The 26970-nt window shown below is 40.9% G+C and overlaps 2 protein-coding genes across 10 annotated transcripts in view; both read right to left on the bottom strand.

Moving 5' to 3' along the window:
- The window catches only part of LOC134867371 (poly(rC)-binding protein 3), a 70696-nt gene extending 59891 nt beyond the window's left edge, over window positions 1-10805 (bottom strand). For all 7 annotated transcript variants that reach the window (XM_063887901.1, XM_063887905.1, XM_063887903.1 and 4 more), the window contains exon 1: window positions 10494-10805. The gene's annotated coding sequence lies outside the window, so the exon portion shown is untranslated. The remainder of the gene's footprint in view (window positions 1-10493) is intronic.
- Window positions 10806-19451: 8646 nt separating this feature from the next.
- col18a1a (collagen type XVIII alpha 1 chain a) overlaps window positions 19452-26970 on the bottom strand; it is a 78132-nt gene continuing 70613 nt past the window's right edge. For all 3 annotated transcript variants that reach the window (XM_063888513.1, XM_063888511.1, XM_063888512.1), the window contains 13 exons: window positions 25753-25827; window positions 25501-25531; window positions 25093-25146; window positions 24935-24969; window positions 24715-24846; window positions 23899-24049; window positions 23680-23744; window positions 23333-23461; window positions 22796-22828; window positions 22383-22700; window positions 21298-21495; window positions 20936-21051; window positions 19452-20807 (listed from right to left, as the gene is read on the bottom strand). In XM_063888513.1, coding sequence (XP_063744583.1) covers window positions 20594-20807; window positions 20936-21051; window positions 21298-21495; window positions 22383-22700; window positions 22796-22828; window positions 23333-23461; window positions 23680-23744; window positions 23899-24049; window positions 24715-24846; window positions 24935-24969; window positions 25093-25146; window positions 25501-25531; window positions 25753-25827 — 1551 coding nt within the window. In that variant the 3' untranslated portion in view covers window positions 19452-20593. The remainder of the gene's footprint in view (window positions 20808-20935; window positions 21052-21297; window positions 21496-22382; window positions 22701-22795; window positions 22829-23332; window positions 23462-23679; window positions 23745-23898; window positions 24050-24714; window positions 24847-24934; window positions 24970-25092; window positions 25147-25500; window positions 25532-25752; window positions 25828-26970) is intronic.

The following is a 26970-nucleotide window of genomic DNA, read 5'->3' as shown; positions in this document are numbered from 1 at the left end:
GTTGATGACGAGCCCAGCTAACCATATCAAGAAACGTAGGATAACTTCCTGTGAGGACAGAACTGCACTGTGGTGTAAACGTTTCATGAACCAACATTCACTATAGACAAAAGTATTTGAACACTCCTCTTCATCATTGAATTCAGGTGTAGTTCCAGTGAAAGAGATTCTTAATGCTTCGTCTTACTAAGTCATTCTGGACAATTCTATGCTTCCAACTTTGTGGGAACAGTTAGGGGAAGGCCCTTTTCTGTTCCAGCCTGACTGTGCCCCAGTGCACAAAGCAAAGTCCATGAAGGCATGGCTGGATGAGTTTGGTGTTGAAGAACTTGACTGGCCCGCACAGAGCCCTGACCTCAACTCCACTGAACACCTTTGGGATGAACTAGAACGGAGATTGCGAGCCAGGCCCTCTCTTCCAACATCAGTGTCTGACCTCACAAATGCTCTTCTGGATGAATGGGCTGCAAAGGGGGAGTAACTTCATATTAATGCCTATGAATTTGTAATGGGATGTCATAAAAGCTCCTGTAGGTGTTATGTGTGTCCCAATACTTTTGTCTATATAGTGTATTTCCATCATTGACTGCATTTACTTACAGTGACAGAAACAATCTGTCGCCCCTCTATCAAAAGGTGGAGTAGTCTCTTTAACTTTTTCCGGGGGGTATGTTAAAAAAAGATTTGGCCGCTTAATAAAAACAAACATTGTAGGCCCTTGCATTGGAATGAACCTTGTGTTTGGGAGAAGTACTCCCCACAGTATGAACACTACCATACAAGCATCAAAAGTAGTGTAGCACACGTCATACAGAGGGGAATCCCAAGGACTCTCCATTACAGAGGCTTTGATGAGGCTTTAGCAAAGTGTTTGAAAATGGTTGGACTTCATGCCAATAATTCAGAAATGATGTTATAACAAAGTAAGGTACCACTTTACAAAAAGACTACCCTTATAAAGGATTCATAAAGGGTTTATAATTCAGTTATGAATTAGGTTGTAAACACTGTATTAGTCATTAAGAGCCATTTATAAACCAGTTCTAACATAGTTTCATACCTCAACACAGCCTCACAATGTGGCAAGATGACTAAGCCTTATATTGGCTACCTAGCTTACTTCATCTTCTTCATCAGCCAGCATCCTTGGTATCTGTGTCTCACTGAGTTGATTGTCCCCACCGGTCACAGTTGCCCTGTTGTGTCTTATAACAGCTTAAAGATTTATGAGTAAATTAATTACAAACTATTTGTAAACCCTTTATGGGTAGTGTTATTGTAAAGAGTACCCAAAGTAAAATAAAATAAAACAAACTTTGACCAGTTTGTCATACTCTCTTCATTAGAACATGTGTATTGCTTTTATCTCCCTCCACAATACTAGTGTTTCATGATTAGAGCACTACTACTATCAGATCATGAATTTACGTCCCTTTTGGACCACATTAGGTTGTGTATGTGTGACATGTTGACCTCTGAGGACATGACATTGTACCACACAACCACTCATGTATTAAACTAACCCTTAGGGACATTCCCTGTGCCCAGAACAAGACACAGCCCGGCTACTGCTAGCCACAGAAGAAGTAGTGAGCGAGGACCCTGCACTGGCTGGATTATGTCTAAATAAAGCCTCGGCAGTGTATGCATCACTGTGTCACTGATCCCCTCCGCTTCCCAGACAACAGGTTTGCCTTCCGCAAGCTGTCACTGGCTTTCCACTCTTTGAAAGGAAGAATAAAAAAGAGGCAGAAATGGAGACTGTGTGAGGGAGAGAGGGGAGTTGACGTTCATCACTCGAGTGCCGTGGCTTAGCCTAAGAGGCTTGAATAATCAGTATGTTAAGCTGTCAGAGTGTGCGCTCGCACCTACCACGCTTACAAACTCCTGGCGCTTTTTAATCAAGCAAAAACGCTGAGAGGCAGCGGCGAGTGCCAAGAACCCGGGCTAAGAGATGAGCTTTAGAATATCAGTTACACTTTCTCCTGACATCACCAGACGTGCATTTCCACTGTAAGCTGCAGACACGTCTGTTTTTCTTTTTTCTTTAAAGAGGACACAGTGAATTTTCTCCATGCTTGTATTTAATGTGAATCATCATATTCAGTTTAACTACATCATAGGAGGACGATTATGAGCAAAATGGATTCCACCTAGGCTGGGAATGATGGTGTAATCTACATTTTTTTGGTGCAATCCAGTCTGCTGTGCGTTTCTCCTAGTGTTGTGACCCACTGCAGGAAATGTGAGTGGCTGCAGACGGCAGCAGTTGCATAGCTGAACCGTCACAGAGTCTGATTTTGATTTATGTTCTGCCTCAGTGCCTTGGTGTACCATACTGTGTCCCACCAACAGTTTCAAATATCTGCTTGAGTGCTGTAAACATTTTTTCTAAATGAGGCATTCATGAAATGTTGTACAGACGAAGAACTTTTTTTAATCAGGAGATATTTTTTGCATATATGGGCTGGGAACTGATTCATAATATATTGCAGCATGATATTGTGTTTGACTTTTCCTTATTTATATTCTGTATTACAGTACATTATGCTATTTTATTTTGAAGTTACTGTTCCAGCTCTTCCTTTTTTTGCTTTTACCACTCAGTCATTGTATCCATAATGCTGAGGACTATGTATCAACTTCTCATTGTGTAAATATGTTTCTAAATGGTTAAACCTTCAATACCGATATTGAGGAAACTGATTAAAGAAACTGATAGTTACTTTTATATTGGAAAAAAATACTTCAACATTGGCTGGATACAGTTCCAGGAAGTTTGGCAAGTGTTCCCAAGATAACACTAGTGCACTTGAAGGAAAAGAGTTCAAAGAAAAGTCAACCAGTCTATTAGTAAAACCCCCTTCTCGACCCTGTGATTTTAACACTGTGCATTGTATTGGGGGATCTTTGATTGGAATTGATAATTGATGGGGACAATAAATACAATATATCTCCTGCTTTAATCGACTGTTTGAATACTTTTTGAAGTAGTCGATGATATTGAATTGAAGCATTCATGACTGCAATATCACATGGTACACATTACTGAGTACCTGCTAAGCTATCAGCTGTTAGCATCGTCTTTGTGACCATGTTAGCTGTTATTAAACACCAACACAGAACTGAAAGCTTGGCTGTTGACTCTGTTAAAAAAAACACTTGATTTCCCTCAAATTAACTAGTTCTGACCGATGACTTTGTTGCCAACTATCGAAAAAGAACATCAAACACTACATACTCATGATTATTGTACTACCATATTGTGTTTAATTCAGGGAAGCTTTCTTGGGATGCTATAGTTGTGAACATTTCCAACAAGCTAATAGACCAGAGACAACACAAGATGAGAGTTTACAAGAAAGTCTACCTTCCGATACTCTGAGCTCTTACTTTGACTTTAACTTTTGGCTGCTGTGTGGTCAAACTTCGCGGGGCTCAAATGGAAACCTCTTACTTTTATGTAATATGGAATGTTGTTTAAATAGTTTACAGGTGTGCATTGGTAAGTAAGGGATAATGTGCAGCGAGGCGGTCATTATGCGGAAAAGAACACCCGACAGGCTGATCACGGAGTCCGCTTATTATCGTCCTTGACAGCAGTCTGCAATACTGGAATAACACCATGTCACATGTTCTGAATTGACCAATCAGAACCAAGTATTCAACCAAGCCAAGTTTGCTCTCAAAGACCAGCTAATTATAACAAATACAACATTTTCTTTTTCTAAATGCATGATCTTTCCAATTCCACTAATTGAATAGGATTGAGATGATATCTTTTGTTGAAATCAAGCAGTCCTAATGTATGGTTAAACGTATAAATAAGCAGGAAGTATAAGGAGGACAAACATCCACAATCTGTCGAGGTCTCTTGTCTTCTGTTGCCTGCAGCAGACGGATTTGCCAAACGTTGTTGCAGACAGGTTGGATCTCTGCAGGGATGGGCGGGGGTGGGCCCAAATTCTGTGTGCGCAGGTGGGTGCAGGAATTAAAAAAACAGCCCTACGCAGGCCTTTGAATAATTAATTACCTTACATTTTGCAGACACAACAATTGTGTGCATCATGCTTGTCAATCACTAGCTAGATTACTGTCAAACAAATTAGACTGGAGTACGTGTTTTTTAAAAAGGTTTCAAGTTAAAATCTTTAAGAAAATATCAAAAATGGCTTATATTTCGTGAGATTTTCGTCATTGAAATATTAATTCTAATGGTAGAATAATTCATGGCCTTGGTTGAAATGTAACCCATATCTTCTGAAGTAAAGTCTAAAATTCCATACCGACTAAACCACTATCTGAACACTCTTTTTCTTTCCTTTCCACTTATCAAATGTCAAACTACCGCCTGATTCTTGCAACACATTATTCATTTCATTCTTCTCTTTCTCTCTAATTTCCACTCCATTGGTTTCCATGAGTACACGTTTTTCCCATCATGCTGTTATCACAGAATTCATGGGAAACCGTCACACCTTTCCTGTTGTTGTAACCAGGAATAAAATACGCTGCACATAGATGACTGTGATCCCTCATAGGAAAGATAACAAAGGTAGAAACACTCGCATGTATTTGAACTTGTGACCTCAGACTCAACCTTAAAACATCTCAATCCAAAGCACTATTTGGAAATTGATCCTACGCAAATGCTTCAACACGTCGGATCATATCTGACCCCACTCGAGGTCTAATTCAATAAAGAGAAAAGAACACCAGGCTAATTTTGCTACAGCGCAGCTCCATGGGTGCATACTTCTTTGATCCCTACATCTCTCTTAACTCCAAGCCAACAATAATATGTTCTCGTCACTTCACCGCTCGAGCCGATTCTCAAAACCCCCCTGCATTAGCGGGGGTAAAAATAGCAGTAGCACCGGGGGCAGAGGGGCTATTTATGACCATACTTCACCTCCCAGAGAGATGCTAGGAAAGCAGCAGGGAACGCTAAAGCCTCGTTCCTGCTCCACCTTTCCCCTCCTCAACCCCCCACACCCTCTTCCATTTTTCCTCTCCCGACTCTTCATCCTCTCTGATTGATCCTGCAACCTTTCACCGGCTTAAATTACATCAGCCGGCGGCTCCGCACAGAGACAAAAAGGCCCTCAGATTTCACACATCATAATTCTCCCCAATAGCTTCAACTTTTAAAAGCTGCCATGTTTAATTTCAGCCTTTGGCAATGGCTTACAGCCGCCACCCGATTCAGTCTGGTCTGAATTATGACTCAGGATTGATTGTGTTTTAAGTTTACAGCCCAGCTCAGTGACAGTAGAGCTGCTAACCAATCAAATGAGCCAGAGGTGGAAAACAGCTGTGTGTTGACCCTGGGATTGATTTCTGGAGTTGAAGGTACAAAATATGGACGTGGTCTCCTAACGTCACCCATATGTTTCTCAAGAGCCGTTGTGAAGCTAATTTTATCAGATGCTCTGGCCGTCACCATCTTGGCTAACTTCTGGCTAATCTCTAAATTGGCAAATGGGTAGATTAAATTGAGGCCGGCCAGGGTGACAGACAGCTGAGCAGACAGCTTCGGCTAGCAGCCTGGGACTGCATCACGCTGTCACTCAGTGGCCAGACCCTTAATCATGCATAACTCTAAGCCTTAAAGGCATTAAATGTGTAAACTACAGCAAGACTGAATATACCCTCCCTTACAGTTGGCATAATGGGGAAATTAATCATTGAGACATTTTTTTGTAGAAGTTTGGAAATGTTTGTATTTCTGCAGAAGTCGAAAACAAAAATATTGTTCAACTGATTTTGTTTTATTATTTAATATAAAGATTATATTTAATATGAAGAAATATATCATACCATTTGTTTGATTTTGTCTAAAGTGTGTTTTTGGGGTTTGGCCTTTCCTGTATTGGGTTATATTGTTTTTTGTGCAAGTAAATGGTCTACAAAAACTCAAAACCTCAAAGAAATCCTCAACTTCTCTAACATAGTGACATCACTGTGTAATACTAGTGCTTCTATTGGCTAGCACCCCAACACATTGTATTTCTCTAAGCAGTGGACCAATTTCAACAGAGCCGACCAGCTAACCAATCAGAGCAGACTGACCTCTGGTCTCAGACAGAGTGTGATCAGAGGTGCTGCAGCACAGGCAGAAAAATAAAGCGCTTTTTGAACATTAAAGCATGGAGACATGTCACAGGGACAGTCTTTACGTGCACACAAAACCCCTTTAGAACACACTACAGGAAAGAGAAAACCCAAGAAAGCATTTTAAGGCCTCTTTAAGATTCTGATGGTGTGGTGGTTGAAGGTGGAGGGGTGGGGGAGCCTTTGACCTTACACATTAAAAGGTTTGAGGGAGGTCTTAATCCAGCCTTAACTGCAGGTGGTGAAGCTTTTTAATTTGATTCCTTTTACACTCAATCAAAAGCCCCTATATTTTGTGCTGTGCTGTCAGTGTTGTTAATCATGGAATCATATTTCACATGTCTAACGTATAACCTATAGGAACCAGTGACACATTAATTTACAGGATCTTACAATCACTGCAGCAATCTGAAAATACATGCTAAAGCAATGTGTCCAAAACACTTAAGCTAGCTGTGATAAAGACAGACTAAATATCGACTTAGTGCAAAGTCTATCTGAAGTGTAATTGTGTTTCCCAATATGTGTTTTGATAGCACAGACATTTCCCGAAAAATGTCAAACTATGTGTGGTAATGTATCTGCTTCCTGTGATAGCTTTGACACTAAAAGACGTAAGGAAAGGGAAACAAAGAGATGGAAGGCAGCTACAAGTTTGATTCTCTATGATTTTTGCACTTATTGGAATTTGCTTTGGAGAAAAGCGTCAGCCAAATGAAATGTAATGTAAAAGCAGCTAAAGCGTCTGACAGTTTAAATCATTATTTGACGAATAACTCTTAGATATGTCTATGAAAATGTACTAAATATACTAAAAGTGAAATACATCAGTCCGAAAGAATGATGAATAAAAATAAATAAAAAAGATCTCCAAAAAAGTCGGTCTTGTGTGGAAAGGCAAAGTGGTTTGGTTAATTACATGACAAAGCCGTGTTTTTGCTTTAGTTAATCTTCATAAAAACACGTTTAATCAAAGTAAAAAAGCCTGGTCTTCCTAACACTATACAAAGTGTTCTCACGTAGTTAAGATAAGAAATGTTGTGCTCATTTCAGGTCGTTGCTTTTAATTGATGTTTTGTTTGGACTCATTTTGCAATCTTAGCATATTGATGAACAATTTAGGTTTAAAAAAATGTGACCAAGGTGTACACTAAGCATCACACGTCAACAAAAATACATTTAAAAAATGGTTTACAGCAAGCAACTTAAATTGTGCCCATCAAAGTCTTTCCCTTTATTTTCTATATGTCAAAAAGTGGATGCTTGGCCCATTATATGAAGTCATTCCTGTGCAGCCTCATTTTTGTCTGCGTCCTTCATCATTCTCTCACAGCTACCAAGACGGCAGCCAGTCAGCCTCAGTGGCCTTTCTCACACTGAGCCAGAGCCTACCAGGCAACCCCCGGCACACTCTGTGCCCATGAGCCAGGCCAGCGGGAGATCCGGAACGGCTCGAAGGGGCCAAGGCACAAAGGGCCAGCTGCTTGCAGAGCATTGGCTTTACATGGAAGGAAGGATGGCTTACTAAATATACTGGAAACACGGGATCTATCTTTGTGTAGTGTCCTTGTTCCACACGACAGGCACATTGAAAATACACTTTTAGGAAGGCACTTATAGAGAATGTGAATTAATGCATAATGACTGGGATGCATCTGAATAATTATGATCAACCCGTGAGTTGAGTGCTATTAGGGTGGCACAATGAATTGAACATGTCAGTATGGATTAGTAAATTGAAGTAAACTATTCTGGTTATTGTCATGCTGTGAATTGTCCTGACCTACAAATTGTATTTTGCAGACCTGATTAAAAATCATTCTCAAAAAAATCCCCTAACCCTACTCTTAAAAAGATCCCAAATAAACGGTTTTAATATAATTCATAATGTGAATATTGGTTCAAAATGCTCAATCCCTCTTTTATGGCAATATCGATCAAAATGGTCACGATCATTCATTTGTTGTAAATCCTGTACGACCTCCTTACTGTCATTCTGGCATTTCTCCTTGATGACATCATAGTAAAGGTAAAAGCCTGTCCGCTCACATTTCCCATGCTGCCACCTTCCCTCCCGTGTTGTGCTCCAATCAATTCCCAAACCATCACAACACGTCGCGCCCACGAACTGACATGTGGCGCGATGTGACGTGGAGGTGTAAAAGCGTGGTGACACGGTGAGCCACACTCACAGTCTGCACCAACACGCCGCACGGCTCAACTTTAGGCTTACAGCAGGGGCTTATGGAGGCAGGGGGTTGCACAGGCAAGACTGTTCAGACACATCAGCGAGGCTCATAAATATGTCACTGTACAAGCGGTTTTATGTATGCTTTCTTATGAGCGCTTACCCTGGAAGAGTTGACGTGCAGTAAGTGCATTAAATATGGCTGCGCAGCTCACGTGGGGAAGAAGGAATAAGCCTGTTTTTTTTTTTAACCTGTATTGTTCTTTGCTTCTCATTGACCTGGACTTTGCCACTTATCTAATTTAAAGATATTTTGACGTTTCTTAAGATGGATTAGGTTTGTGACTTTAAATGTAACAGACCTTTAAGAAGTGTCAGAGGGCCTTCTGTCCAAAACTGTGACATTGTTTATACGTCATCCATTCATTCATGAAAATACCTTATTCACAAAAACAAAGTGAGTGCTTGACGTAGGAATCTAAAGTCAATCTGCCAAGTGACTTTTATTGGTGACACACATTTTAAAACTCCATTTGTGCATCCTCTGCATGCAGCCTGGACTCTACTAAGAATGAAAGACCTTCTTTCAACATGCTTTTCTTATCTGATGAATGGAAATTAGTCGAGGATGAGCATTTGTGTCTTTGCTTTAGCATTTGTCCTGGAGGCTGGAGCATCTGAGGGGTAGAGCAGACAAACACCTGCATGTTTTTTTTCACAAAGTAAAGACATCCAATTTGACACGTCCTAATAAAGTAACCCTATAATAAACTAACACCTGAACCCATGGATATGTGACTGCTGCTCCTCAATGACATATGTATTATCTAAAACAACATAAATATGCAAAGTGGAAGTGATGTTCCAAGTACAATTTTCTGGAGGATTTCTGTTTTTTTTAAATTTACTTTCTTTTAGAAATACAAGCATTTCAGTTGAAAGCTATCCACCTGAACACAGCCCTATTCAGACAACACTCATTCCCAAGATGCTCGTCACATTGCTCTTTAAGGAAGTTAGACAATTATTATCACTTAAAGAAAGGTCAAATGTATGTGATAGAAAAGGCCAGTTTTTGTATTTGAAGTTGTTTTGAAGTAACACAGAAACGTAATACTATTGCCTGATGAAGATTCCTTCAGTATAGCAGAGCCTAACTGATTTGAGCAAAAAAACGCCTAGCTTCGTTACTACTTTTTGGCATTTTGGGGCTATTTAAGAATGTGAATAACTATATTAAAGGATCAAAAACGTCAGGTCCTTTTGTCAAACTCTGCATTTCATTTATTTGAACAACTTCTTCAAAAAAACTCCAAAAGAAACAAATCAGCACACCAGCAGCAGCATTTCCTCTGTTGTTGACATTCTTGTAAGGTCCAATGTTCAGATATGATGTAGTGGCTGTTAAACCTCCATGCTGGCACTATTGATGTCTAAAGCACTTTAGCTGTATCTCTGTCTACCTCACAAACACACACATGCACACACATACTCCACTTCCCCTTCCTGGTAAAGTACAGGATGTGCGGATGGAGAACTAAGCAGGTTTTTTTTGTTCATTTCCTCTTGCTGTGAGGAATGCTTTATGGGGCATGTTAATATCGGGAGTTCTCTTGCTGGCGAGATTGCCTTGATCCAATCAAGCAAGTCGCTGCCTCGTAAAGTCATTACACTTTGTGCAATGTCATGCGTTCTGCAGCCGCTGGACAGTCCTGTGTTTTGTCCCGGCATTAGGGAAGCGGCCTAGAGGAAAGCACGTGCTCCTGGCGCGTCAGCACCTATAAATAGCCATCACCAACTAACATAAACACTTTTTCCAGAAATCAATTAGAGATGCGTTTCCCTGTAACCAAAACACAGCATGTTGTCCTTGTAGCTTGCGGGGTGGACAAACAAATAACAAAAACACTCGCTTTCCTTTTTGAATTTGCACATGGTTAAACCCCGAGGGGACGAGATCGCAAGAGATTGTGGGGTAGAGCGAGAGGAAGGAGGGGGAAGTTGATATCAGAGAATATCAGAAGGAAAAGATAGTGACCTCGCTGATATCATCTCCTACAACTATGTCACTTTCTTATAGCTGAGGGGGAAACTTGGAACGTACCGGAACAGTGGAGAGGCAAGGGAAACCAAAACAAGAGCAGGAGAAGAAGCGGGAAGTACTTTGTAAAGGAAATAAGCGGAGTCTTACCTGCTCAGAGGATTTTTTGTTGGTGGGATGGAGAAGTGAGGAGAGTCAAAGGGTCCCGGGGTGGTCTGGGTGGTAAGGGAGGGGGGGGGTGTCCCGGTCCGGCTGGAAGCAAGGCTTGTAGGGTGGTCCAGGAGAGGGGAGGAAGGATGGAGTGACAGGGAGCAGGGAGACGGGGAGGCTAAAGGGGGGAGAAGAAAACGCGGCTTGCCTCTCCCTCCCTTACTCTCTCTCTCTTTATCTCTTTTCTCCTTCTAAAACACACACACACACACACACACAGGCGCTCGGAGGCAGACACCAAAACCCAGAGTCACTCAGATAATAGGCAGAGAAAGAGTCTTTACATTTACACGCTCTGCCACAGGGGGAGGACAAGGGGGGCGGGGGGTCTCCTCCCACTCTACTCAGGGCAGCCAATGGGAGGCGGTTCAGAGGTGTCCAGACAGCCAATCAGAGGCGGAACAGCCGGTGTCTTGCCCTAGCCAATAAGTGCAATAGCTCATATCCAGTTGGAATGATTACAATAGGGAAGGAGTCGTGAAAAGCTTCCCCCCTTTTCTGAAGCGTTGCAGTGCAGCCCAGCGAGTGAGATTTAGGACTGTGACACACATTAGAGTGATTAGATTTTGGAACACTTAACCCGGGCACGATATCCCAGCATGATCCTCTGCAGACCTCTGCCACCACACTAGAGGTTTCAGTCAGCTGGAGTTGAGAGAAGTCAGAACAGAACAAGCCACACGTGCAGAAAAGACAGGACCACATGATGACACACGCAGACATGCTTTCACACACACACACACACACACACACACACACACACACACATACTCCCACATAATCAATTCCTTTCTGCCACGTACATTTAGACTCATCAACAACACTGAGCAGAAAACAAAGTGTTGAATTTCATCAGGCGCTGTTGCTCGTGTGTTCACTAAGGAGCGTACTTCACTTCCACAAGTCTTATTTTATCCCCCCTAACCACCCACGCACCCACCACCTCTCTCCATTCAATCAATAGTTGTGGCAAGCACCCAGCTTGATAAATGATCAATGCTGAACTGTCAGTTTGAGGAATGAAAGGCACATCACCATCGCACTGCTCCTCCTGCACAGGGAAGCGAAGGAAACGCATACCGGTACATCAAAAACCGTGCCAAAGCAGCCGTTTCTTTGCCATTCTTTCTTCTTCTTTATTGTCAGCGAACACAGCTAGGCGACTTGCTGAAAGGTACATTTTGTGATTCTCAAGGGCCGCCAGCTGTGCAGGGTTTGTGAAACTCAGGGTTTTCTTCTTCCTATGACGTTCACAAGCTTTATCAACCACTTGGCTCGAAAAAGAAGCGTTCTCAAGGAAAAGGATCCATCTCTCTCTCTAGTGCAATGCCTGTCCCAGCATGCCCTGGTAAAGAAGCGGGTTTATGCCCCAATAAGGTCGCCGATCTGTCACCGTGCTAACACACACACCTCACCTCTGTGGGCACTTCAGGGTTTCAATTCACCTCACCTGGATGTGTAGATGACAACCAGCATGGAGGTTGGGAAGTCGTTGTTTTCTGCCAAGTCCTCTTCCTCTGCTCAAGATCACTGAACACTTTTCTCTGGAGAGGCTTACAATGTCTGTAGCCCTTTTTCCATATTGGACATGGAATTTGTGTACGTATGCAAAATCGCTCTCTCCATGTTATCTTTCAGCTGCTCGGCACCCAGACTCTAGAACTCCCTGCCACTACATATCCAACAGTGTGATTCCATAACAACATTGACAACCCGCCTATTCAAACTGGCATTCTCATTATAAGCTGTATTTCCATTTCCTGTTTGTCTTGTTTTACCCCGCTTGTCCACTGTTTTAACTCTCCCTATATTACCCTATGCCCTATAAGGTGTCCTTGAGTGCTTAAATAACATGTATTATTATTATTATTATTATTATTATTATTATTATTATTATTATTATTATATAGAGTGGTGCAGGAACGAGTCCTAAAACATGGAAGTGAGTTAGCATTTTACCACTTCCGGTTCCCTCGTCTCAGAGTCACTGCGAGTTCTCCGTAGGATTTTGGAAAATAGCTCGAAATAAGGTCTGTGGTTGACACACATTTAAGAGACGGATCACGTTTTGTTCGATTAGTGAGTAGGAGAGTGGTGGGATTGAAATGGAGATTTTAAGCATGTGTGTATATATCATTACTTGAATTGGAACCGAATGCTCATGCTCTGTGTTACTCAAAAAACTGAGAACATCAATAAAGGTATTTACAAAAGAAACAAATGACTACACTGCCATTTCACACGTCGTAGCTACAGCAATTAGCTAATCATCCTGCCTACTCTGCAGGGTTACACTTATTCTACCGTCAATAGAGTCCAAAACGTATTTTAATCCACTGACCTTCCTCTGTTTGGCTGCCAATGAAGTGGCGTCCATATTGAAGGTCAGCCAGTAGTTGCAGTTCCAGTGGAAACCCACGTTAAGCTGACCTATGCCGTGGTTGTCAGGTATGTGTATTTCACTTTGTGCTGGTGCAGCCTTTACATAGAACCGGCAGCGTTTAGTTCAGAAATCATTGAAGAATTTGAGTTATTTGTATAAATACCCATTAGGATTTCTAAAGGACAATCCGTCCATGCTGAACCCTCTTCCAAATTTGATCGATTCTCAATGGTTGATATGCTTTTTCAGTAGCAGTGTGTACAGTTTATAACAAATACTAGTAAGGTTTCGAGAACTAATGTGTTATTTCTTCAAGGTAAAACAGTAGATCGCATTACTCCCTTTTTGAATTATCTTCTGTCCGACCCTCAAGACCAATGATGCCGTCACTAACATGGTCAGATATGCACGGCCGAAGTGTGGCATCAAACTGTCAGTTCAGCTGGGAGTGAAACTGAAGTTTGTCTTTCTGTGAAATCCATAGCCTAAGACCGGGGATCCATCAGAAAATAAATCTCGTATTGGACTTTAGCTTCATAATGTGGGCTTATCTTTGACATGCATGAATCCCAGTCAGAAAAATAATTTCATGGATGTCTTTTGACATGATTTTCCCCTTCGGACATCACAATGATGTAAATGATCTTGCCGATGTGTCGACACAACATTACCGAGAGCGGACAATCCAATAAGTGAGCACCATACGGTAGAGCGATGTATAGCAGCACAGAGGGGGGGTCACACATTCTAAAGGCAACACTGTCACTTATGTAGCAAAGGTTTACAGAACAGGGCCAATACGAGCCCCGGCTGCATGTGAGTGGGAGCGGAAGAGACATAAAAAATTCATTAGAAGATGGAAGGAGATGTCACATCGAATATGTAACCATCGGCACTGATGGCCGCAGGCAGTGAGCCGTGTAAGGCTGCTGAGGTAGCTGTGAAGTGCTGCCGTGGACCTGACCCGGGGGAATTCTGAATTACACCATCAAGGAGGTCTCACCAAGAAAGAAAACGCAAAAAAAAACGTCAAAATGATGTTATATGGTATTTTATCACAAATGGATAATAGATTTTTTTGGGGGGGGATACAAAGGTGAAAGCAAACTACAGTGTAACTCATCATTTAGTCAGATTTGTGGTTCTTTAGTGGGATTGTCATCTGGGAAAACCCATCAAATGTGCACTAAACCAAATGCACATTTGCATTATTTAAATTGCATCAATACTGGGGAAGGTTATCACTGATAGGGAAATCAGTATTAACCTGTGTGGTACCGTCATGATTTCTTTCCCTCTGTCCCTGAACCCTCTTGACAGGAAGTGGCTTCACCTTGACTTTAAATGAATCCTGTCAAATGTAAAGTGGATATGAGGTGTTTGAGCAATATACTGTACCCCGGTCAGTGTAAAAGAGAGAGCAGGTATGTTGAAGTGGTCAAAGCCAATGCCAGGAATATCCAGTGCAGATAACATCCTCCTCATCAAATATTTAAAGACGGGAGGGAGGCGGGGGAGACTTAAATGCCATAAGATCCACAAGGGGATTTAAAGACTGGGAGATTGTTACTCATTATCTATCTAAATGTCAGGGAAATGTGAAAGCCTTGCGGTGGGCCTTAAGTACTCGAAACACTACCCAAACGTTGCCTTAGGCATTACCCTTTAATTTCACGGGGGAACATGTTAGTTTAGTTAGAGGCAGAATGCATTTAAATGGAGATACATGAAGATGTGACATATGGAAAGTAGTGTTTTTATACACACACTTGTGCTCCTTTGTATACTGAGGTTTCATTAAAAGCAGCTTTTCTCAGTAGAAGGTCACAGAACAAAGTGACTCTGTAACTGCGCCGTGTGAAGATATTGTTGGAGTCGGGTTAACGTGACAGCGAGTCACCAGCGTTGTATAAACACGGACCAACGATCTGACAACTGTGGCTTCTAGCTTCCGCCCCCCCTCGACGTAATTAAGTCCCACAATATCTGGTTGTCACCTTGTTGTATCATTACCGTAGCTGGATCATTTCACTGCTTAGTTATTACTTAGCACCCGCTAAATATAGCTTTCCTCAGGCAGCCAGTGTGATAGCGCTTTCACAGCAAAGCCAGCTGTGGGTTATTACATCCCAACCTCCAACCCCCCACCCACTCTACCCTCACTCAGTCAAGAAGACTTAAATGGATAATACGCCACTCAGTAAGTTGTGTTTTCCCCTGAAGATTTACCAAGGACATTGAGAAATTGGACAGGAGTTATGATGCTAGTTTATTTTTCCCTGAGCCCCACTACATCCCCCCAGTCAATTAATATAAGCCTTGCAGCTCTCGTAAGGCTGCTCAGCGGGTGGAAGCGCTTAAGAGGCAGATTTGATGAAATCGAGTGGGAAGTGACTGAATTTACTAATTATTTTTGGGGATGTTCGCTTTTTATTACGGGGTGGGCGCATAGATAAATTCAGACGCGCTTGATTCTTAAACGACATGCCACTAAAGATGATGCCTTCAGCCTCAAAATATTTAATACCATCTTCGACGACACTTTATTGAAATGTCAATCTTGAAAGAAACCGACCCTGGCAAAGTGTTTCAGTGTTCACATGTCCTCTGTTTTAGAGTGAAGACCTGTTTACATGTCCAGGAACTTTATAGAGTTAACCAATATTAACAGTGCTAAAAAGCAAGCTAATACACAAGTTAGCCTACACGTAACTGGCTCTAAGCACCTTGTCAGGCGCCGTGTTAATGATGATATTTTCTGTACTAAGTAAAGATATATGATATGATAAATAGTGCATAATATCAGGGTTTTGTCTAAATCGATATTTTAGCTGATTTTCAAAGTAAAATCTTAGTGATGCCAGAAAACAATATTTCTGTTACAACTTTGTTTTTAATGAGCTCCAATGTTGCGTTGTTGTTTACGTCCGCGGCGCCATCTTGTGTACGGGCGCCATGTTCTCAGGAGAATTGATATATCTTATATACAAGATCAGAGCCACAGTTTTGCCCTAAAACTATATTTTTCTAGAGAAAACCCTGTAATACTTTCAATAAACTGAGCATAGAAAACCCTAAACATACAATCATTTATCTGTTAGCCATTGATTGATATTGGCTGCAGGGTATTGAAACTCACAATTTATGACACTAGGTATTTGTTTATATTGATTACCAATATGAATTGTTCCTTGAATATTTGATTGGCTTTGGTGATCCTCTGACTTTTCCCCAAATGCCACCAGAAGGTTGAGATTGTTGTTAAAAAAGTACATGTTCTGCCAACCTGAGGATGAATTGCTGTGGAATTGAGTACAGAGATGTTTCCCACTAGAAGACTCGTTCTGACCTTTTGTGATGCACTGCTTTTCCTGCAGGACTATAAGGTCAACCTGTTCCTATCCAAATGTGAGTGAGACATCTCAATATCTTGCTGAGTTGGAACAAAACAACATTGTATATATTCATTGTTTCCAGAGGATAATTGTCCTTTAATCTTATTGACATTGGTGGAACCCCGTCATTTTTCTTATATCGCCTAAAGAAGTTGGACATTTATGGTTGTTCGGTAAATTGTCTCAATGACTATTGGATTGAGTGCTTTTACATTTGTTTCAGACTTTCATGCCCCAACAGGATGAATTACAATGATTTCATCTTTAACAGAAATCTGCTTATTCTGTAGTATATTCTGGAAACAGTTTTGAGCATCAACAAAAAAAATGATTCAGATTCGGTTACATTTTCTGTCAATACTTCCCTTATGTAAACAGCAATCCCAGTCTTACAAGGTTTCTTCCTTTCCCTTCATTTGTAGTACTTCATATCTAATGTCTACCACACTCTTTGTCATTTGGAGGTGTTAAAAACAGCATTATGCTGTGCAGCTGTTATATCTCAGTCCTGTTAAAGTGCAGATTCACAATACGATGCGTTTTCTACAGTACTATTGTGCATGTGCTTTAAGACCAAACACTGAGTTAATACAGAATCTCTTTGCTTTTTCTTGCCATCTGTCTTAGATTCCTTTACAGAAAATATTACAACATAAACAAATCATAACATGAACATGGTGTGGTGCACTTTTAAACATATACCATATGAGATCCATGTCCATATCTAGACATGATGGAGGTTTCGTTTGGTACACACTCCACATGTAGATCTTCCATCCCAGAGAGTTGCAGTCCCCAGATGGCTAGCAGTCACCACACCACCAATGATGCTAAATAGCATGGAGGTGGAGGCCTCTGAAGCTCACTAATTAACACATTCTATGTTGTTTGTTTGCCAGCTGGTCCTCTGGCAAACTTGTGGTGAAAATATGCCAGGAAGCCAAGAAATTGTTCCCTGCTAAACTACAACTCATCAGTCCTTCTCAAGCTTCGTTTAATCTATGAATGAAAGTCAAAAATCAATGAGTGAGATACGTATGATTTTCATATGCTGCTAATATGAATGAGAAGCAGAACACATTAGACTCTCGGATTCCGTTTGCATTTGGCCCAGATATCCGTTAGCTTCACAGGAACCACAGAAATACAGCCCCTTACCCTCAGAGGATGATTGTAAGACTATTTTTTTGTGGTACATAATTGGGTGATAACAACTTAACAGTAGGGTTAGGAACAGGAACTCAAGATGCTCTCTATTTACTGTGTGAGGCTCGGCAAAATGAAGATTGTGAGAAGATAAATAAGGGTTGTGAGCACAGGAAGCCGTTCCTTAAAATTTTAAAAAGGTCTTTATATGTTTTATTAAAAGGAAAAAAAAAAGCATTTGACATGTTTTGACCCCCTGAAAGAACCAAATCAAAAAGGCAGAAGAAGCGGAATTGAAAAGCGCAACCCCAAAGATTCAAATCAAACGATACCAAACCTACTAAACAGGCATGTATTTAAGCAGACCCTTCAATACCACACCTTGGTGTACTTGATACAGAGCTGTCTTTGTTGCCGACCCTCTTTGTCCTGCTTTATTAACACTGTGATCAAAGTTATTATTCAATCACAGGAATAAATAAGGTAGTGTCCACTTTAACCACCTGCTTGTAAGAAACTCTCTTTTAGTCGGCACACTGTATCATCTTAAATTACCTACTAAATTAGGCCAACTCTGTATAATTCAAATTAATCTTCTTAATCAAATATTATCTTAAAGCGCCTCCTTACTTTTAAGAAGAGATTTAAGGGGATTTTATGAGCTATTGCCAATGACTGTGACCTAATTCAGTCCTCTTTTAAAATCCACTTTGCATGTAGACATACAGCGAATGTATATGTATCTCCTGGTAATTTTATTCGTGAAAATAGTCCATCTTGACATGTCCAGGAAATGTAGGACTGTGGTAATAGTGTCCAAATAAGTTAATAATGCAACCATTTGAAGAAGAAACGGATTGAAGATTAAAGGTCATTTGTAAAACAAATACATGTATTCTTGTTTTGTATTTCAAATGTGTAAAGATGGGAACATAGCCTGAAAACTGGGTCCTTCCTGGACTCTCTGTTGTTTGAAGCCTGTTGTCATGTGTATAAAAGACTCGTTCTGGTTTCACCGTAAAATTCCAAAGGTTATGACGTTTATTTCTGTTACCCTGGTAGTAGCTGATGCAGTGAATAGCCAAGGGTGGATGGCGTTGGGTAGTTTATTCTGACTCTTCGGCCTTATCAGGCTGGTAAATTAGCTAGCTTGCCGTTTTGCTAATTTCTTTCTCAGATATAGATAAAAAGTAACCAACACAGATCAATTTAGCCTAGCTAAGTTGCAGCTTGCTGGCTTACCCTAGCTTGCTAGCTGGCTAATGTTTTGCTAGCAAATTACTATTGGAGGGGATATCTTATTAAGCTAGTTCGTCAAATTGCTTTACGAAGCAAAGCTGTAAAACTAAAGATAGACAAAAGCAATGAAAAGCAGAGAAGGCCAACCAGCTTCCATGAATCTTAACTAAGTTAAGGTTAGACTGTCAACTGCTTTAACAGGTGTCAGACCAGTTGCTTCCTAAGGTTAGCTGAAAACGTATTTTCAAAGGGCAAGCTAGTTAGCATCATTGAGCCGACGGACCATAATGTTTGTTCTGGAACATTACAGATGGTAGAGTCATGCTGATTAGCATTAGTTCACATTATTGTTTAAGCTATTGCCCTGAATGGTTTCTTTAGGTGTAGGAGCATGTGTGTGAGTGTGAGCATCAGGGTGCTGACTGCAGTTCATTTAAAAGCCACAGATGTCATTAATAATAGCAAGGGTTTTCTGAAGATTCCACATATTGCCGTTTAACTGTGATGGTTAGTAGATGATGAATGACCAGGATGTATTGAGCTCCTGTCACTGCCACAGGAGACCCTGATTTGTGGTGCAGTCAATGCCCACAGCAGCATCACATTGAGCGGGACATACAACTGCCGCTCAGGGCTGAAGGGTGGAGCGTATCATGGCCACAGATCGTCATGAGATGGAGCGATTTGGTATTTAGAGAATTTAAAACACTGTAAAGACATTTACAAGACATCAAATTATTGTTGTAGTTGAACAAGACTTTTATTCAGTGCCTGGGAGAAACAGTACAGCACAATTTGTTCTAAAAATCGATATCCACAGGTTCATCAAGACTTCAGCAGCTCTATGGCCAGGTTAGTGTCTGAAATGCAAACAAGGCTAAAACCGCTCTCTCCTCAACATACTGTTTTTCTGTCCCTGAAACCCAGGACAGCAATCACTCCAGATTGATTAGAAGCAAACTAATCATTTCCAGCTTACTCACTAGTCGCTTTTTATAAAGTGGTAAAAGGGCAAATAATTTCAGATTCAAAGGGCTCAATTTCAGCTGGAAGGAATCTAGCCCTCTGGATGTGGGATTATTCATTACATTAGTGTCCATGTCCAACAAGGTCATTTAAATGTAGTGTGAAGGGAAAGCAACTCGAGCTAAAACCACCAACATTTTCACATCTGTTGAATACAGAGGATGGTTCCATATATGAGCTTGTTTTGCAAAGCAGCCCTGGTTGTGTAATAAGGCACAGTTTCTGTTCAGGAGCTCTTTTTGAAAAGAATTCAATGTTCTGTGCTGCGTAGAATATAAAAGAGGGTATTTAGCATTTTTTTATTTTTCCAAAATCATTTTTTTCCCTTACATAACTTCATTTAAAAATAAATATCTATTATCTTCTTTAAAATAGTCTTTAAAAGTTTGCTGTTCCCCGTCATAACCCACAATTCTGAAATGAAATTGGAGAAAATATGGATATGGTCGATACCTAAAATAAAAAATAACAGGATGGATATAGCAATTTTATAAACAGTTCAAAGGTAAAACATTGATAGTGTCAAAAAAAAAAAAAACGAACAACAAACATGTAATATACAGAATTTCTTAGAAAAATGGATACAATTTGAGAAGCTTCTTCGCTCTCGTTTCGGCCCTTGGAGAAAATATGTGCCAAAGTCCCCGAGAAAGAGTCCCAACACCCCTCTGTTCGACCCATCTCTTTGGCGTTAGTGGAGGGGAGGAGCAGACAAAGCGTCTCTGCCAGGCAAAGAGCCACAGGGCCAGTTCATTGGACGCCACATGTTCACCAGGCGTGTTCTCGGGGAATTAAATCTGTGTTTTACTAGGGCCCAGAACAAAGAAAATAAAAGGGGGTACGGATGGGGTTTATTTTTTGGAGTGTGTTGTGAAGGCGTTCTCAATGCAGAGGACGATGTAGGAGCCTGAGCAGCTGCTGGAGCTCTGCTGCAGGAGGTGTCCGCTCTGTAGTGACGATGCCAGGCCAGACACAGCGTGGTCTCCCGCCCGCCATGTTTCACAGTAGTGGTCTGTTTGCCGGTGGCCTTTGTTGTTTGATCCATGCCAGACCATTTTCTCTGGCCTGAAGATAAGCAAAAACAAGCACTTAAGTCAAAATATACAATGTACAGTACGAGCCAAATATAGACTGCTGCTAAAGACGGGATGCTGTATTGAATTAATGTTAAGCTAAGTGAACAAACAACTCACCATGCGCTGTCCCTGAGGATGTCTCTACCGTCGAAGGAGTAGATCGGTACATTCTCCCTCATTTTGCGCGCGTTGTCCCCAAACATAGACTCCCAACTGTCCAACAACACTTGGTCCTGCGAGGAAGAGAATATAATGCCTTTTAAAGTGTATTCTTCCTATGATTTGTTCTTCATAAAGCAGTAAGATTTATAGAATATAATTTATTGCAGTCCATAAGCTAGTTTTTTTTTTTATATATATAAAAACTGTGTATCAGTGGGGTTCAGCCTGTCTACACACCTGTAAACACATGTTTTTTGAGCAGAAGGCTAATTTGGCCCTTAAGCAGTGTGCCACGTCTCCCGGCAGGAGTTTCTCACCTTGAGGTTGACGATGGAGAAGTTGTCCCGGTCTGCCCTGCGGACGATGGTGTACAGGTCTTGAAGCTTAGAGGACAGGAAAGCCCTGAAAGTTCCCTTCAGGCCGACAGCGCGGGCCTGCTGGAAGCACAGGAAGTCGGCTCCACGAATTCCTCGCATGTTGCCAGTTTGAGGGGCGTTCAAGGCGATGATATGTAGCTGAGGAGGAAGAAACAGGGTTCTGTTAAAACGGCTGCCTCTGTATGACCGGGTCTTGTTAGACATTGGTATAGGGTCAGTTATGTTAATATTTTATTTTGAAGACATTTTGTTTTAAGATGCAGTGCTAAAATAAGGAGACAAAGGGGTTGACACTGCCCAACACTTTCACAGGTTACTTTGCAGCAGAGAGCTATCTGTGGGACTAATGGAGATTTGTTTTTCAAATGAAAATGTTCTCGATAAATATCACTGTCCAACAATGTGTGACCCTTATCCGGTCTTAAGATATAATATAACTAGACTGTTAATAGGATTGTTGATAGGTAGCAAATGATTGAAGCAACATGAATGTGAAAGATAGATTTGAAGTCCTTCAGAACCATTAAAGTATCAACCTTTCACTTTCAGTAGATTCAATATTCTTTCATATATACATTTTTCAGTAAAACGTCAATACTGACAATGAGCAACAAATAAAACAATCCCAATTAGGCGTCCAATTAATCCCTTTGCTCTTTCTATTTCTACATAGCTATTAAACGATCAGCATACTCTGAAGAACACATTTGCCTAATAAAATGTATTCAATATGAACACAGGACAGGAGAGGCAGGTATTGGATGTGCCTCTTGTGCAAAGGTCAATGACAACAGATATGCTGCTTCTCTGTCCTACAAACCTTTGGTGGGGCTTTTGTCTTTTTTTGCTATCTGATCATCTTTCCCTTTAATTGATAACCAAATAGAATATACATATATTACACTATTATCAAGTTTTTTTTAGGGTGACGACACTTATTTATCCTGCATTAACCAAGCATGAGACCCTCTATAATGAACTCATTGACAGTTGTGTTCATGCCCTCTTAATGGCGCTGTACTCACTCCTGATGCTGACGGGTCAACAGGGGCGGCAGGCTGCGGGATGGGGAGGCTGGGTCTTCTGGGAGTTACAGGGTATCTGTTGTCAGTCTGGTGGGGGACTAACCGTCCATCTGTGTGACCTGTCTGTCTGGGGTCTGGGAATCTGGGATCATACTGCGGGGGATATCTGGGCTCCACAGGTGGTTGGGGTGGGGGCTCAATGGGTAGTACGGCAGAACCGCCATGGGAGTAATGGCCCGCTCCGTTGTTCTGGGACTGATCCTGGGTCTCGGTGTACACGATGACAGGGGGGGGCTGGACCTCTGCCACCTCGTTTTCCTTTGAATGGAAATGATAGACATGAGTGACAACATAAAATTACAAATTGATGGAGGAAGAAAAGTTAAGAGATTAGTTAATTCAATTTCTCTTACCAGATCTCTGAAGAAGGGATTGTAATCTCCGAGCTGAGGGTAAAAAAAGTGAATTAGTAAATCTGACATCTCACCTCAAAGTCAATGAATGTGATCTGAACTGTAGAGGGTGTATATCATCTCTATTTAACCTATGACATTGACACATACCTTGAAAAAAACGTTTCATAAATTAAGGTTTTTTACAGTCAAAATAGGCGATAAGCATTTGTTAAATTTAATTAAAAATAAAATATGATTACATTTTAATTCTGAAAAATGCAAGTTAAGCAGACACGTACAATCCATACAGAACTTAATATTTAGCAGTTTTTGTAATCTTAATTGTATTTTTGCATAACCCCAGATACTATTACTTCTGTGAAAACCAGTTAATGACCTCCTGATGTATCGCTTAGGTTCACCATACTAGTTTTATCCACTGGTGGCAAACAATCCAATACAGCAGCTTAAAAATCTAACAAATGCCAAATTGAAACGCCTCTTTGTAAAATTCCTTGTATTGCATTCCCCTTGGTGAAAAGAAGATGAGCCTACCATGACTTGGCGCAGTCCATCGCGTACTCTCAGATAGAGGTCTGCTTTGTCCAGGATGTAGATGAGGCTGCCCTCTGACTGGCGTCTGGCGGTAGCTACCATTGTTTCATATGACCTCAACACAGTAACCTGTGGAAGATAAATATCAGGAAGTTTAGTTTTGGTTAAACATAAAGGAAAAAACTAAAAAGTGGCTGCTTATTGCTAACACAGAAGTTCTGATCAGCCTGGAATATGTTATCAGGTCAGTGTATTGAAGACACAGTATGAGCAATTTGTTTAATGAATTTATTATCAATGCCGCCCAACAATAAGGGCTGGTTTTAAAATTCAGAGAAGGCACTTACCCCAGAGGAGAGAGCAGGACTTCCTGGTTGGCCAGGAGGACCAGGAGGTCCAGGAATACTGACGGCTTTAAATGAAAACGACACATGGTTAATGATTTGGTAAATAAACAGCTCCAGTGCAGAAAGTCTCCAGTAGCAAACCACAACAACAGAAACCAGTAGTAGCAGTGTATGGTTTAGAAATATTCAGAATGTTTAAAGATTGGAAAATCCGCTCACGGTTATTGGGCCTGTATGTTCCAGGAAGTGCGGGAGGTCCTGGAGGTCCAGGTGGTCCTGGAGAACCTGGACGACCATCGTAACCAATCCCTGGGGTTCCTGGTGGCCCCTGGGGTCCAGGAGGTCCCACCACAGAGTCTCCCTTTGGACCCTAACATGAAAGAGAATATGAATTACTGGAGGTCACTTTTTTAAACGTCTCCCATGTAGGTGATATCAAACTACTTTGTTAATGTGGAATAACCGCTGACTGACTTTTAAATCAACAAACATAATTTAGATGTTTTGAAATGTGGATGTGTGAGGTTATTGTCCATAGTTAGGGAATAACCTACGTGTGTTACACCCCCAGTTTGGAGAAACAACCATTAGTGCCAGCCAGAAGCTAAGCAATGTACTGCTACAGATGCAAAACGTATTTTACATATCTTGAAGGAAAAGCCGACCCTTTGATCCCAGTTTTCATGTACACTAAATTAAAAATATTTTCACTGCCTCCCTTTCGGGCAAATTTCACATGAGGAACTACAGCTTTATTTATACTCTCAATCAAAACCACCAATCTCTGATAAATTCACTTTAGAATTCCCTTGGAAAGTGTCGTCTGAATGTAAGTGAAAGCAGTGACATGTTGCTAAATATTGCCTGAACTGAAACTTCTGTATGTGGCTGTCCCTTCTCAGTGAGTTTGTATTGGTTTCACCACAATGGGAACCTGTGGACTATCATCTTCTATAGGTTATTCACTGACTATGTACAAGTACCTCATACAACCCCAACTCAACTGTTAACATACGACAGACCCTCTCAACTCACCTCTAGGCCCGGTTGGCCCGGAGGCCCTGGTTGTCCTTGCACTCCTCCAAACCGTGGGTCGTAATATCCTCCACTAGGCTCTCCCTTTTCTCCCTTCACACCCACGTCTCCGCGCTCTCCCTTCAGCTCATTCTGTGGGAAAACATTTTGACATTATGAAGTACGGTATACCCATAATACCAATATATCTGACGAGTGCTTTAGCATCAAACTAGTTTACCTTGAATGCGTAAATATCAAAGTTAGAGGCTGTTCCTGGGGGAGAAAAACAGATGTAAGTTAGTTATAAGTACTTATAATTAACTTCAATATGATCTTGCAGTGCAGTGATAAAGTTCAATGGTACACTTTGTCTAATTTATTCCAGTAAGGATTTACCTGGGATTCCCGGCAGTCCTCGGTCACCATGCTCTCCTTTTTCTCCTTTAGTTGCTAGAAGAAAGTGTCATTTATTAACATAGATGAGTAAGACACAATATCCCACAGGTGTATCTACCATTCAAAACTGCAAGTCTTCTAAATTGTATCAAATCATCCTTCAAATCTAGTCCGACTTGACGGCTTAATCTCCTGACAATGGAGTGTATATCCCCTTCAGGCTGAGGCAGCTGGATCAAACTGAAACTAAGATAAAAGTGTTTATCTCTGCAGACACTTTAAAGCCTCTCTAAATCTCTCTTCCTTGACTGGCACTTTTACTTAACTTCTCCCTTCTTATCCCCCTTTATCTTACAGTATTACGCGTCTGTGCCTTAAACAACAAACGGTGTGTGTTGGAGGTCATACCTGGGTAATTCCTTGAAGTGTCGTCATAGCGCTATGAAGAGAAAGAAAAAACGCTCAATGAAAAGTATTACAGTAAGGACAGAGGGAAAGGGATTAAGTTTAGGTTTATGCTAAATTATGCAATTACACACGGACTGAGTCTCACCATCATGGCTTAAAGAACGGAGCAAAAGCTCCAGATAATGACTGGATATCATAGAGTAACAGTTCCACTTACAGGGAAGACTAACTGGGACATATTCATGTACTCACATTGAAGCGATCAAAGGGAGTGCTTGGTGCTGGGGGGCCAGGTGGTCCGGGTGGTCCAGGTTGGCCAGGAACTCCCTATGATAAACAGAACCCTTACTGTCTGGTGTGTAGATACAGGAAGTCAAAGCAGTCTTTCAGAAGTACACTGACAGATCTAGGAAATGTATAGTTATGATTAAGATTACAGAAGCTTTCTCCATGAATGTAAATCATCATGACTTCAACAGCGTCAGTGACCGGGCTCAAATGCAGAGAAGAACATTGGGTCGGTATTGAAATGAATCAAAAGTTGTTGTTTTTTGAAACCCAATACTTTTATTTTTACAACACATATTGGAAAAACATCTCTTTTTAACACAAAGGCTAGCTAGCTCGTTGGTTTCTGATGCTTAATGCTAAATGTTCTTCCTTTTCACTCAATACGTTTAGTTGATTGCACGTGTCACCTGTTCAGTAGTGGGATTACAATAGAATGAATGACGACGACCTAAAAGACACAGACTGATAAGAGGCAGCAAGGTTAAAACTAAATGAATCTTACTTCAGAAGATAAGAAACGCAGTACGTTGAGAAAACATAAAAATGCAGATCCAAACAGTTTCAGTTTGTTTAAATGTGCTGTGATTCTCTTTGAAAATGTCAGAAATATCAGTTTTTAAAATATATAATTGATATTGTCACTGACATGTAATCTTAAATGTCCAGTATGAAATACAACTAGATAGAAATATAAGAAGAGTTCTAGTGGATAAGACGAATGACAAATTCATAACACCTTAAAGAACACGTGTCACATCCCTGCTGCATTCAAACTCAAATTGCTCTCTTTTGGTTTTCCATGATCAAATGTTTAGTTCCTGGTACTTTTTATAGTAGCACCTGGGGTAGATTTTGCAATTCGGCCGACAAAACTACGTCATACAATGAGTACACTATGACTATGTGCAGATTTTATTTTGGTTGCCAATAAAAAGATTCAGCAAGGGTCGAAAAAGTCAAAGTGTTGAAAATGTCACTTTCAACATTCCATGCATATTTTGGCTAATTGTGTTTAAATATATATGTTTCATTTTGCACTATTTTTTAGTTTTATTGTATTATTTTGTCTTATGTCCTTTTATAATATTTAGCATTGGGACCTAAGATTTTCATTGCCATAACTACACTGTAGCTACTGTGCATCTGATTATAAGAACCCTTGACCTTTGAACTGAAGAT

The sequence above is a fragment of the Eleginops maclovinus genome, chromosome 7 (assembly GCF_036324505.1).
Source record: "Eleginops maclovinus isolate JMC-PN-2008 ecotype Puerto Natales chromosome 7, JC_Emac_rtc_rv5, whole genome shotgun sequence".
Taxonomy (NCBI): Eukaryota; Metazoa; Chordata; class Actinopteri; order Perciformes; family Eleginopidae; genus Eleginops; species Eleginops maclovinus.
This window is presented reverse-complemented; position numbering and strand designations above follow the sequence as displayed.